The sequence below is a fragment of the Notothenia rossii genome (genome assembly GCF_949606895.1).
Source record: "Notothenia rossii genome assembly, chromosome: 9".
NCBI classification, from domain to species: domain Eukaryota; kingdom Metazoa; phylum Chordata; class Actinopteri; order Perciformes; family Nototheniidae; genus Notothenia; species Notothenia rossii.
Genome location: NC_136907.1, coordinates 6,348,151 through 6,362,720, shown reverse-complemented (window position 1 = coordinate 6,362,720; position 14,570 = coordinate 6,348,151). Strand labels below are relative to the sequence as shown.

Sequence of the window (14,570 nt, the reverse complement as noted above, 5' to 3'; positions counted from 1 at the left end):
CCAAACATTTCCCAATTTGGGATCAATAAAGTACATCTTATCTTATCTTAATACCATACTTATACATCTTTGTCTTTTACAAAGCCATGTTACTTCAGTAACCTATAAAGTATACAAGTATCTGTTTCCACCACTGGAGACAAAGGCTTGTATTTGAGGCTGTGAGAAATATCCTAACCAAACACAAAGGAATAGATATTAATAAACAAGCGGACGTAACTGTGTGTGTGTGTGTGTGTGTGTGTGTGTGTGTGTGTGTGTGTGTGTGTGTGTGTGTGTGTGTGTGTGTGTGTGTGTGTGTGTGTGTGTGTGTGTGTGTGTGTGTGTGTGTGTGTGTGTGTGTGTGTGTGTGTGTGTGTGTGTGTGTGTGTGAGACCAATTAGCCGGAGACTAGATAAATCAACACGTCTCAGACACAACGAAAGGATAATTTCCTTCTTTCCACGTCTCACATATATTTGATGAAACAGATTTATTTTAGCTAGCTATGTCACTCACAGTTCTAAACAGGCATATATTAAATCTCAGTGACGCTGGTGATGTCATAACTCTCACTCCCTCCCCATGTTTCCCTTTCTCCACCTCTACTGTCACTACACAAGGAAGCCATTAACAGGAAGAACAAAGCAGGGAGGTTGTTTGTCTTCATTTAGAGTGCAAAAATGTAAAATCCTCAAATAATAAATGCACGCAGTTTATCACAAGAGCGCTCGGCGACAGGTTCATCATTAAGAAAAAAAGAAAAGTCAATTTGTGGAAAGACATTTCCTCTCTGCCGTCCTCATTCATTCTTTTCCTTAAGCCATTTCTGTTGTGCACAAAAGAAAAGTTGGTGTGTGTGTGTGTGTGTGTGTGTGTGTGTGTGTGTGTGTGTGTGTGTGTGTGTGTGTGTGTGTGTGTGTGTGTGAGTGTGTGTGTGTGTGTGTGTGTGTGTGTGTGTGTGTGTGTGTGTGTGTGTGTGTGTGTGTGTGTGTGTGTGTGTGTGTGTGACCTAGCATTACCATCCTTGTGGGGACCTAAATCTGTTTACAGAGTCACATGTGGGGACTCGCCTCCCTTATGAGGACATAATGGAGGTCCCCATGAGGGGAATCATTCATTTTAGGGTGAAGACTTGGTTAGGGTTAGGCATGTGTTGGTTATGGTTAAGGTTAGGATAAGTCTCCAGGAAATGCATGTAAGTCAATGTAATGTCCCCTGAAGTGATGTATACATGGCGTGTGTGTGTGTGTGTGTGTGTGTGTGTGTGTGTGTGTGTGTGTGTGTGTGTGTGTGTGTGTGTGTGTGTGTGTGTGTGTGTGTGTGTGTGTGTGTGTGTGTGTGTGTGTGTGTGTGTGTGTGTGTGTGTGTGTGTGTGTGTGTGTGTGTGTGTGTGTGTGTGTGTGTGTGTGTGCATGAGTGCATGCATGGTAAACGGGGTTTTGTTCAGTTCATTTGAAATTCTGCTGACAGAGACTTGCAGGGGAAGCAGTGGCGTGAGCGTGGAAGGAATATCAAGAGGATGCTCCAGCCTGGAGATGGCCTGCAGCTTTAAAGATATCAGCTCATTCATATAAAGAAGCACGACGTCACACACACACACACACTCTGAGTGGACAGCAGTGTGTACATCGATATACGTTTAGCATTCAGACCCACAAAGCTTTCTCATCACAGTTAATGATCCTGATTAACACAAGCTGCAGTCACAGAGGCTGGAAGAGGAAAGGGTGCCTCAATAACAGGCAGAAACATAATGTGTCATTGAGAAAGAGAATAGTTTGGGTTTTTAATGAAACTGACAGTAAGGCGGACAGTCACTGAATATATTTACTCCTGGTCTGCACTAAAGCACAATTCTCAGGTACTACTTTATACTATAATAAACTAAAATTATCGCCACATGTATTTTAAAACTGTTGTTAACCCTGATGGAGATGTATTATACAGAATATAATAAAAGTAATAAAATATGACTATTATTATTATTGTTATTATTATAAGTAAGGTTATAATATGACTAATTTGAGCCAGAAGGGAATTCACAGCAGCACATAAAGAAATTAAAATCAGCTATCAGCTGCAACATTAAAGAGGCCCTTTTCTTCTTGTTGTGGTTATCCTCTTCCTGTAGTCTGTTATTCAGGTGTTAGTGCATGTAAATGGTCTACAAAGGCTAAAATCCCAGAGTTTCTAACATAATGACATCACTAAGCCAATCAATCAATCAATGTTTATTTATATAGCCCAATATCACAAAATGTTACATTTGTCTCAGTGGACATCACAGTTTGAACAGAATATCAGTATGACAATACGAAACCCTCTGTCCTTAGACCCTCTGTCCTTAGATCCTCTGTCCTTAGACCCTCACATCGTACAAGGAAAAACTTCCAGAGAAACCCCACAGTTTAAAGGGGAAAATGGGAGAAACCTCAGGGAGAGCAACAGAGGAGGGATCCCTCTCCCAGGACGGACAGACGTGCAATAGATGCCGTGTGTAAATCGAAGAGATAATACATTTTACAGCGTAGGTAGACCGAATGTTTGGAAATGCATGTGTCTGTAATAAGAAGATGAATCCACGAGGATGTCAACAATCCTGAGGGAGCCATCAGGGAAGTAGAATAATGAGAGTCAGCCACGACTCGAAATCCAGGACTCAGGATCCAGGACTCAGGATCCAGGACTCAGGACTCAGGACCACAGCAACAGGCACAGCCACGACTCAGGATCCAGGGCTCAGGATCCAGGACTGAGGATCCAGGACTCAGGATCCAGGACCACAGCTAGGATCATCCACGACTCAGGACCCCGGCGTAGACACCAAAAATACATTTGTAAGTAACAATCGCTCTTCTTTTGGCTAACGCTACAACACAATATACGTTATAGGCTAAGGGGCGGGACATCTCTAAACGGTTGACCAATCACAACAGAGCCTGCCAGCTAACCAATCAGAGCAGACTGGGCTCTGGTTTCAAACAATACACCAAGGTATTACTCAGTACTTTTACTTATGCTTATACTTCCTCACCACTGGGAACTATTTATTTTTATTGAGATGCATAAAACTGCTAAAATAAACATATTTCTATTACCAATTGATGAAATGACGTTTAAGAAATGTCTTTTGTAACCCATAGAGAAATATCCTCCAATTCTTCAGTTTCCCCGCAGCTCTGCTGAGTGTTTCCACACCTTTCGGCCCATTGTTTTGGTTTTCACCGCTGTGGTTCACTCTCTCTCAAACCTCGTTTCCAGCCTCAGCGAGCTCCAATAAACCCACTGCTGTTTGTTGATGGGCGGGTAGCACACAGTGTGCAGCAGTGTGAAATTGGACAGGGTTTAAACTTCTCTCAAGCTCTTTTTCTCTCATGAAAGCCTTCAAAGAGAGACTTGTCTGAACGTGTGTGCTATTATCTCCATTTGTACAATTCATCAAAGATACACACTTTGTGCTATTTAATCTGTTTGTAGAGGCTTTCAAAACAAACTCCTTCTACGTTAATACGACAGGAATTCCTGCCACAGCTGCAGTCACCACTAAATGCAGCGTCTTGTTGACCTTCAAGGCCCCGAAGAGGCTGTGTCTTGAGAGTTTTTTATATAAGTAACAAGTATGCCATTTATTTGAAGGTTAAGTGTGTCCTCTGTGGTTGGAGTTAGGTCAGGTGGATCTAATACGAGCCAGTTGACCTGGAAAACTGAGCGGACCTGACGAATATTAAAACAAGTGCTATAATCACTCTCCATTTAGCAGCCCTAAAACATCTGCCCGGCTTTAAACTGTGCAGGAATAGTTGTATAAATTTTTCAGCATGCACTCATCTTCAGCGAGTTCATCATTCAGGGACCCTCTCTCCCTCCGAGGACATTCATTTTTCATGGAGCCCCGCTGGTGGGAAACATGTCCACAAGTAGGACTGGGATAATACTGTAAGAAACGCTTTGTGGCACCAACACAGAGACTTTTATCTGATTAAGTGTTTCCCTTTTCTTTTATCTGTAACTTATATCACAGGGTTTTACACATCCTGCAGCACTGTGATCTACTTTGATTGCACAATTATGCAAAATAGACTTGGAAATATGACTTTTATCACATTTTTCTAAGATTTAAGTCCAACATTTAGGTAACAATGGTGTCCATTATTAAATATTTCATCAAACACTGCCTTCAAATCCTAAAATCTGCTTGCAGCTTACTAATCGAAAACAGTGAAAAGTTTGAAAGGGGCTCTATCATGTTGATGTTCAGGTGTATATCAGCATGTCTCTACTTTAAAGAGTCCTCTCCTGCTGATGTTCAGGTGTATATCAGTATGTCTCTACTTTAAAGAGTCCTCTCCTGCTGATGTTCAGGTGTATCTCAGTATGTAGTGTCTCTACTTTAAAGAGTCCTCTCCTGCTGATGTTCAGGTGTATATCAGTATGTAGTGTCTCTACTTTAAAGAGTCCTCTCCTGCTGATGTTCAGGTTTATATCAGTATGTAGTGTCTCTACTTTAAAGAGTCCTCTCCTGCTGATGTTCAGGTGTATATCAGTATGTAGTGTCTCTGCTTTAAAGAGTCCTCTCCTGCTGATGTTCAGGTGTAGATCAGTATGTAGTGTCTCTACTTTAAAGAGTCCTCTCCTGCTCATGTTCAGGTGTATATCAGTATAAAGTGTCTCTACTTTAAAGAGTCCTCTCCTGCTGATGTTCAGGTGTATATCAGTATGTAGTGTCTCTACTTTAAAGAGTCCTCTCCTGCTGATGTTCAGGTGTATATCAGTATGTAGTGTCTCTACTTTAAAGAGTCCTCTCCTGCTGATGTTCAGGTGTATATCAGTATGTAGTGTCTCTACTTTAAAGAGTCCTCTCCTGCTGATGTTCAGGTGTATATCACTATGTAGTGTCTCTACTTTAAAGAGTCCTCTCCTGCTGATGTTCAGGTGTATATCACTATGTAGTGTCTCTACTTTAAAGAGTCCTCTCCTGCTGATGTTCAGGTGTATATCACTATGTAGTGTCTCTTCTTTAAAGAGTCCTCTCCTGTTGATGTTCAGGTGTATATCAGTATGTAGTGTCTCTACTCTGACATGTCTCCATGCTTTAATGTTCAAAAAGCTCTTTATTTGTCTCATACTGCCTGTGCTGCAGCACCTCTTTTCACCCTCCGTCTGAAACCAGAGCCCAGTCTGCTCTGATTGGTCAGCTGGCCGGCTCTGTTGTGATTGGTCAACCGCTTAGACATGTCCCGACCCTTAGCCTATCACGTACAATGTGTTGGTGTGCAAGCCAATAGAAGCACATAGAGTGTTACATTGTGATGTCATTGTGTTACTGAAGTAAACAAAGGATTCCAATGGAGGCGTTTCGGGGGGGGAGAGAAACTCCCTCTGGTGGGAAAACAGGGATTTTAGCCATTGGAGACCATTCACAAAAACCTGTATAACACATTAGAAGATTTGGGAAAAAAAGAAAAACCGTTGGGCCCCTCTAAAAGAATCACAAATGTTTGAATTATGATTTAATTAGAGTTTGTCTGATTTCTGAAATAAATCTGAGAAAGATTATCCATCTACCAATAGATGAGTAATATAAAGTCAGATTTAAAAAACATTTTAAATCAAAGCATAAAATAATAATGAGAACATTTTAGAGATTTTGAAAATGAGAGGATTTTCCCTTTTGTTCTCAGTCGTGCTTGCTCTCGTCAGACTTCAGAAGCCAGACACTGTTTTCTCAGATCTCGGATGACTCTGCTGTTTGTCATCAGGGACGAAGAGGCTGAATATGAAAGTGTTGTGGACCGGATTGTGGAATGGTTTTGGCTGAACCACCTGCGGCTCGGATAAGATCAAGGAGAGAAGACTCCCCTGTTCCCCTTCAAAGCATCTGTTCCTGAAAGCGGCCCTGGACAATAAGAGCTACTCAGTGAACTACATCCTGTTGAGGCTCTGATTGTTCTGCTGATGTTATCGCGTCATGAAATGGCCTTTATCAATTATTTTCAATTCCACTCAGAAGGGGCCAATTACTCCCACCAGTAAACCAGAAGATGCATTACTGTGACGAGCTGCAGGATTGTTTTTCTGTTGTGTTTGGAGCCAAAACTACGAGGTATTTTAGGAAAAATATAATGGTTTGGATTAAAATAAGTATCCCTATGTTACGTTACTCAAATGATGCACATGTCACCAGACTTTTTATGTATTTCAAAGAGAGAAACCTTTCCCTCAGTAGTCGGTGGAGACCAACATAGAGCTAAGAGAGTATATATTGAACCAATATCATAAACATTAAGACTGACTGCATCACGGCCTGGTACGGCAGCTGCACCGCCCTCAACCGTAAGGCTTTACAGTGGGTAGTGAAAACTGCACAGCACATCACCAGGACGGAGTTGCCATCCATGGAGGACCTTTACTCCCAGCGGCTCAGGAAGAAAGCCCATAGGATTAGCAAAGACCCCCAACCCCCCCAGCCACAAACTGTTCTGTCTGCTGCCGTCTGGCAGGCGGTACCGCAGCATCCGGACTAAAACCACCAGACTCAGAGACAGTTTCATCCCGCAGGCAATAAGACTGTTAAACACCTGAACTGTTGAAACAACATCCATAACATTCATCTGGCTGCTACTTAGAAATTATTTATCTATTTATCAAATATATCATTCCAATAGCTTGCATATAGACTCTTATTTCACTATTTCACTATTTTTCTTTTTGTATTTACTTTTTAATATTTACTTGCACTATATTTGTCTGTTTATCTGTATTATTGCGTTGCACTGTTGGAGAAGCCTGTGACCTAAGATTTTCGTCGAAATAACTACACTGTAGCTATGTTCGTATGACCAACAAAGAACCTTGAACCTTGAACTTAATTAATTCTGTGGCCGTTTCCCCCAGTTAACAAAAGATCTGTCATGCAGGTTTGACCAAGTTTCGTATCTACCTAATCCAATAGTTTCCATAAAATGTAACTGACCTTAGCCATGCTGTAGTTGCCAAGCGCAGGGCTAAAGAGAGGATTTGAAAAAGCGTCATTATTGAACGTAGTTTCGCAGCGTCGTGACATATTGACCGTTCTGTCTGTCAATGAGGTTGATTATTTGTTGGTGGTCAGTGTCTTCTTCCATGTGCTGTGGCAGCAGACTGAGAGCAGCTGACACTAACAGAAAGAAAAACAAAGAACAGCAACATCAGGAAAGCTTTGTGTGAACTGGGGGGGGAGGTGCAGTCTGAATCTCTGCTGGAGGTGTGAAGAGGAGCTGAAGCTGCAGAGCATCAGGAACAATATCTTACAAACTTCTTTCTGGGTGAAACACACTCCTTCCTCACAGAGGCAACACGACGATAATATCTCAGCAACTACTGTGTGGTTTGATCGCTTTAACGTTGGTGCATTTATTAAATATCCCCAGACGATGAATCATGCTGAGTTTGGTGATGCCCTGGTTGTTTAACTCTGCAAGAGGCTGTGTTGGTGGAAGCTTTAGGAACCAAAACATGATGCTCCTGAAAGTCCAGCATGAGTGACACATTTGTGAGTTTGAATTCATAATAGATGCCAAAAAACTGCTACATAGCAATTTATAATATTAATAATAAGGAAAGATTAAACTGCTTCAGGATCAGATTCAGTTCCCACTTAGAAGGAATTTGACTTGGTGTTTGGTGCAATAATATACATTTTACAAGAAGTACTGCAAAAGTATTAGGCTGTTACACCAATAATGTTGTCTTTCAGGATGAAGTTGTTCACGTTTCATATAATCAGATTCCATAATTTCTTTGATTGTTTTTTGCTTTGTTCTCAAAGTTATTCTACCTTCAGTCCAATTTATGGGCTTTTGTTTCACAGATGTGAGCATGTCATCCTATTAATTAGTGCAATGTGTCCTGGGAAAATGTTGTCATCAATCAACACCACAATCAATCAGCTAATTGTAGCATGCTTTACCACGTCTCCAGTGTGAACACACACTTACTAACCTGCTTGGAATCAGTATGTAGTGTGAAATGCAGATTATCTTCTGTCTCACACCAAGAGACTCTGGGACTGCAGACACAATCAGACATAAAAACACAAAATGGAGAATGATGTTTTTTGTCTGAGTTCACACTGCTTTAAGTTCAAAGTGCAGCCTCGTGGTAAATGTGTCTCCTCACTGCACACACTATATTTGGAGTGCTTGTCACACCGCCTGCAGCACTCTTCAAGTCGGGGGGGGGAACTGAGCTTGATTTGGTGAGTGTCAAAATGAGTGGTTTTTTAACTTTTCTCTTCGGCGAAAGTAAAAGCGGGGGTGTATTATTCACAGCTAATGTCAAACTGCTTATATTAGGCTATTATTACGAGCACTTCCTTCATTTAAAACCAATGGCATCACTGCACTTAGTCTGTAAAGACCGGTTATCCAAGTGATGAGTCAGTCCATCGATTGGATTCATCACTCATCATTCTGCCAGAATATTTGGTCTCCAAGGAAGTCTGGCGGGGGATGAGAAGGCAGCGAACATCACAGATTACTTTTAAGACTCTAATGATTGTTTTTACTTTTATATTAAATTGGGAGTTATTATCTGGCCTAATTACCATATTATTAAAGTGTGCTCTCTGGGCTCTTGCTGTCAACATAATGTTTTAATTAATATTTGTATTAACATATATCAAAACCTTCAGCCTTAATTCTTGTTTGAAGGAATTCATTTTAGGATTTCTTTACATTAATTAAAAGTGTTTTCAAAAAAAATCTTAATAAATGGGGACTTTTTGAATGGGTTTAAATTGCTGAGAATGAGAGTATAACCTTAATTATATAAAATACAATAATGCAAATGTATCCACATCCTTTCCATAGGACAGATACAGCTTTCAAGGGTGTTTAATGATAGTGGCAGTATTTTAATGAGATACACTGGTTTAATCAAAGATGTAAGTGCAGTGTTTACTAATTGCATATTTTGTATCTGAAACTAATATGGGCTTTCTGCCAACGTTCTCTCTCTATTCTGGGGGAAAGCTAATAATTGGCACATTCCTATACTTGCTCTTGCCCAAAGGAATGCATGACAGCTGGACATTATTTACACCCCTCATTATGAGGCTTAAACGCTACAAATCATGCAGCATTTGACTGACCACACCCTCCGGAATGTCAGTGGATAGGCTGCAGATCAAGTTCTAAAATTGTAACTAATTTATTCATTGTTTGATTAAAGTGAAACGTCAATAAGCACAGGGGAGCATATGCACGCTGGGGTTGAGACTACGTTTGAAGAAAGAAAAAAACCAGCCGTGCCAGCTGACTATAAGGAACCTTTAATGCAGCTGCAGCTCTTCATTCAGATGCTGAGCGGAGCAGCGGAAGAGCGGAGGAGGGAGACGCTTTCCAGGGGAAATCACCACAGCTCTTTTTGTTATCTCGTTTTTAAAACCCACTTTAATGCACAGTGAGGGAATTCCCTCCCGTTACTAATTTAGCGGGGGAAGTGGTTTCCTGGATGCAGACTGAGCGGATTGCGGCAATTTAAAGCGTCCTGAGTGATCGGAGCTCAGCAGCAGCATCTCATTGTATGAAATGCGTCACCGTGATCCTGTTCTTCCATTCACACACATCGGCTCTCCACTCACTGACTGTTCCCCGAACTGACTGTTTCATCAGGTAAGGATTCCCTTTATTTGAATTTATTTTTAGCTCAAGATGCAACAAATTCAGACATTATCCTCTGACAAAGATGCTGCGTGAGTGCAGGAGAGGATGGCTACTGTTTGGCTACATATTGTAGGCCTATTACAATAGATGATGTATTGTCCCGACTTCTACCCCATCTTTCATGGCAGCATCTTTTTTTGTACATTTACTCTAAAGGTAGGCAGCTTTTTCATTGTGGTTTAGCGTGAACTGGTGCGCACTGCCAATATGAAATGGTGTTACAGATGGATCCAGTTAATGAGGGTTGGTGGGCGGGTTCTGATGGTTCTGATACAGTGTCCTCTGAGCTCGCTCTCATGTGTCTTCTCTTCGGTGCAGGTAACCACATGCGCGGGCCAGTGTCACCGCGCTGAGCCCGGAGAGCACGAAGGGTACCGGGGTCAGAGAGACACGAGTGGCCGGGAAAGGTGGACAGGATGACGGCCAGAACCTCTGAGGCCTCGGGGCTGTCGGTGCCCCCGCACCGCTGTCACGGGGATCTCCAGGTCGGTAATGGCACGTGCGCGGAGCAGCTCCCCTTCTTTCCACCCCTCTCCTCCACCCTCGCGCTCCTCGTACTGGTGGCCGTGCTCGTGGGGATCGTCCTCGTTTCCCTGGCAACCTTCCACTTCCACAAGAGGAAGCTCCGGAACAGGAAGATCCAGCGCGCGCAGGAGGAATACGAGCGCGACAGTCGCAGCCCCGCGCGCGGCGCAGGGACGCGCGGAGAGCCCGTGAGGCCGTGCGTCATCGTCAGATCCGTGAGATGTGAGGAGGAGAGGCTGTCGTGCCCCCAGAGTGCAGAAAGCCAGGACGCCACAGAGGTGCTGCACGAGACAGTTCACATTGACTGTTAACTTCAGGGACTGTGGAATAAACAGAAAAGCAATAAGGCACAAAGAGCTCCCCATCTCTGCTGCTTGTAGATTAGAAACATTAACGCAGAATACTGAGCAGAATAGTCGGCATAGAGGTACAACTACAGTGACACATAGGATAGCTTCACACCTTCCTTAACACAATACTATTTAGCCAACCGGTAATTACTTATGAGACTGTAAAGTATTTGCCTGCTTTGACTTTTGGACCTCCTCCTCTTCCTTTTAAACCCTCAAAGATGTTTAAACTTTAAAACTTCCCTAGGATGTGACAGGAGGTTGTGTTGAATTATTAAGAGTTTAGTGACACAACACAGACCTTAATGGCTTGCTGATCTTCCTTGGCATGTCTCTCTGACACACTACCAGTATGTAGTTAGACTATAATGGATGTTGTGGTTCTGTTAGGCAGTGCAAAGCTGCATATAGGCTGTAGAAAATGGCTTATTTGTTTGCGTAGTATTTTTTCCTTCAATTAAGTGACTTAGCATATTTGCCTAGAGTACTGTCCTCCAATGTCTGTTAGACATCTAGCTCTAGTTAGCCTGACAGACTTTTTGCTGTAGTAATGCACATAATGGTTTTTTTAATGTGTCAGATAGTAAGTTTTAGCGGTAATACAGTATTTTCCTTTTTGAGTATTTATAATGTATTCTCTGACATGTAATACGTTTAGAATCCAACAGAGAGTTTGAGTTAAGCCCATCTTCTTTTTTCTCCTTTTTTAATCCTTCATATTGTATTATAGTGGGCTTAATATCAATTCTGTGTCATTTATTATATGAAATCACTGTAAATGTATGCCATTATGAGAGCTGGAATGTTTTACAGTAACATCATCTTTCTGGAGTTCATATAACCTGCCTTATCAAGGACAATATGTAATATTCTAAGTTTATAAATAAATACTTACATTATGTTAATCCTTGTAATGTGTCAGTTACCTTAAATGCTTGAAGACTGTTTGGGATTCTTTAAAAAATCAGATTGCTCCTTCTCAGTGTATTGAATGGACTGGTGAAAATGTACATGCCATTAGATAATATGCAAATTGTAGATGGGTTTTCATTACATCACCCAGTAGGCGAATGACCTTCCTATAGGGGAGATCCATTTGCACTGGGTCCCCTGCATTAAACCTCTACAGCTATCAAAGTATTACTGCTTATACAATTTATATGGTATAAACGACCACGTAAAAAACTGTTACTACACATTTAGACCCAGTGCATATAGAACTATTGCACTGTAAAGACCCCATCAATCTTTCAATGGGATTTATGAACATGAAGGTTATCCATAGAAGTACCACCCTTAATCTCAACTTCTCATCATAATGGCGCTACAGCCTGTCGTATTGGAGGTCAGTGGAAGTGAATCAGCGTCATTCAGTGTTGGCCAGGTACCAGGACACCATGTTCCTAATTGTCCCCAGTCGGAAAAAGGCCTGGGAATATGAAGCAGTCTTTGGCAAAGCTCCAGTCCTGGAAGATGCACTGACAGACTGCCCGTCGATCCTATCTCATTGGCATAAGTGCAACAGAATGAAACCATTTATCTTAGCAGGGAAATTGGAAGTAAGTCAACGAAAGATGACTAATGCTTTCTACATTCGAACTCACGTTCCCCTCAGACCAATTTATAGATTGGGAGCTGGAATACCAAACATATTTTTGGGATGAACAAAATAGGAATTACATGGCACTCGAGACGTGGATTTCTTGACTATTATGTAAGTCCAAGAAACTAAAACCATGTAGTATGAAGTCGTCATAGATATAACTAACTATATTTGTGTCTTTCAACCATCTTCTGGAAATGTGCATCTGTATTGCCTGGCTGTTGTACACTTTTCCACCTGCTAAAAGCTGTGTTAAATTGTCATCTATTGAGCAGGGTGGCAACACCTCTTGCTGGTAAGTTCTGAAGCTGGCTGGACGTCAGTAGCAAAGAATGGATTGGAGAGACCAGGGATGGATGGAGGTCGAAGAGGGGAATAGATAGATATGGGCAGAAAGAGATATAGGAGTGGAGAGAGGTCAGTCGCCAGGAATGAGTGGAGGTACATTGCTGGTAAATGATGGGGTCAAGGAGTTCAGAAAGCACGCGATGGAAGGAGGTCAAGGGGTCTAGGGATGGTCAGTGTCTTGCAATCATACAAGAAGAGGGGCTACTAGGAATCAATGGAGGTTAGTTGTTAAGAATGAATACAAGTCAGTAGCTATAGGACACAGGTTAGTGGCTGGGAATGGACTAAGATCAGAAAAGTAAACCTGTATTCTCTCTAATATCCAGCAGGGGGGGGGGGGGGGGCTTAATTGGTGGCAAGTGAAAGTCAGGTTGTATGTAAAATTGTAAATTATCCTAAATCTGATTTGATTTATTGTGTCAATTCAACTTTTCCTAATTTGTTTAGGGTCTCACTTGCTAATTTCAGCTCTTCTTCAATACAGCATGATTTTCCATTTAATGATGGTCCTATTGAGTGATAACTAGACAATTAAACAAGGTAAGTTTTAGGGTGTTGCTATGATTATAGTCCCTACCATGGCGGCCTCCACTCTTTTTCCTACCTTTTCTCAATGTATTTGTAGTGCGTGGAAGTTTATTGTAACATTTTGGACAATCATCTTGTTCAGGGATTAGATTTTTCAGTTTGTTTTTGACTTGGCTCCAAAAAAACAAGATAACGACGACCGAAGACCAAATTGCCAAACTGAGGCTTCAAATCGTAGTTAACAAATCAATGGGTGGCATAGAGGTGACTTCCTCCACATCTGTTACAGTGCCTGTGGTAACAGTTGGTGGCTAGGAATCAATGGAGGTCAGTTGTTGGACATTGATGAAGGACAGTGGCTAGCGATCAATGGAGGTCAGTTGTTGGACATTGATGAAGGACAGTGGCTAGCAATCAATGGAGGTCAGTGAGTAGGAATGGATAGAAGAACAGAAGGAGATGGTACTTCACTAGGAATGAATGAAGGATGGTGGATATGAATCAATCCATGGCTGTGAATAGATGAAGGTCAGTGGTGGTCAGCCGGTGTGTAGGAAAACATATCAGTGGCTTGAGAAAGAAAATAAGGTCAGTGGTAAGGAAACGTGGAGTCAGTAGAGGTCAGTGGCTAGGAATCGATGAAGGTCAGTGGTCGTCAGTTGATCGAGGAATGGATGGAGGTCAGTGGTGGTCAGTTGCTGTGTATCAATGGATATCACAGGCTTTAGAAAAACTGAAGGTCAGTGGTAACGAATCATTAGGTCCATGGCTGAGAATGAATATTGGAAATTGAACAAGGTCAGTGGCTAGGAATCGAGAGGTCGGTGGCTTTGAGTCGTCTTCCGTGCCTTTGAAGGATGTCAGTCAGTGGTGGTTGGTTTCTAGCAATGAAAGTATGTCAGTGGCTAGGATTCAATGAAGGTCAGTTGTTAGAAACTAATGAAGGTCAGTGGCTACGAATCAATAGAGGTCAGTGGCTATAATTGGTTTCTGTGATGGACGGATGTTGGCGGCAGTCAGTTGCTTGGGATTGAAAAAGGTCAGTGACTAGTGCGAGCTAAGGTCAGTGATTATTAATCAATGTGGGATGGTGGCCTATAGTCAGCAGAGAGTAGTGGCTGGGAATGATGAAGGGAAGTTCTTAGAAAGTGGATGAAGGGTCCTGGCTATGAATGATTGAAGACCAGAGGTCACTTGTTGGGAATGTATGAAATAGAGGTCATTAGTCAGGCCGAGACGAAGTAGGTCTGCCTTTAGTCATTGTCACACATATGGAGCTCCTTGAGAAAGAGAGGCAGAGCGAGAGACTTTTGTGTCCCATAACTTTGCTTTGGGAATAGCCTAGTTATTGTGTATAGCCTCATTTGGAGTTAATGAGGCCAGTTTGCACGGTTTTGTCTTCCCACAGGGTTCTGCTCCTCAGTGCTGCAGATAAACTTAGGTCCTCTGAGACCTTTTATTACAGCCTTATTATGGTCGCGTGTAATGTGTTTGTCGCCTCAGGCAACTGGTCTTCAGTTATCAGCATTT

The 14,570-nt window shown here is 42.1% G+C and overlaps 1 protein-coding gene across 1 annotated transcript; it reads left to right on the top strand.

The window, feature by feature from the left end:
• The first annotated feature begins 9,171 nt into the window (after positions 1–9,171).
• Positions 9,172–11,466, top strand: LOC307020241 (uncharacterized protein C11orf87 homolog). Its single transcript, XM_079651477.1, has 2 exons — positions 9,172–9,635; positions 10,005–11,466. The coding sequence occupies exon 2, from the start codon at positions 10,103–10,105 to the stop codon at positions 10,520–10,522; it is 420 nt and encodes a 139-aa protein (XP_079507603.1). The 5' UTR covers positions 9,172–9,635; positions 10,005–10,102; the 3' UTR covers positions 10,523–11,466.
• The last annotated feature ends 3,104 nt before the right edge of the window (positions 11,467–14,570 follow it).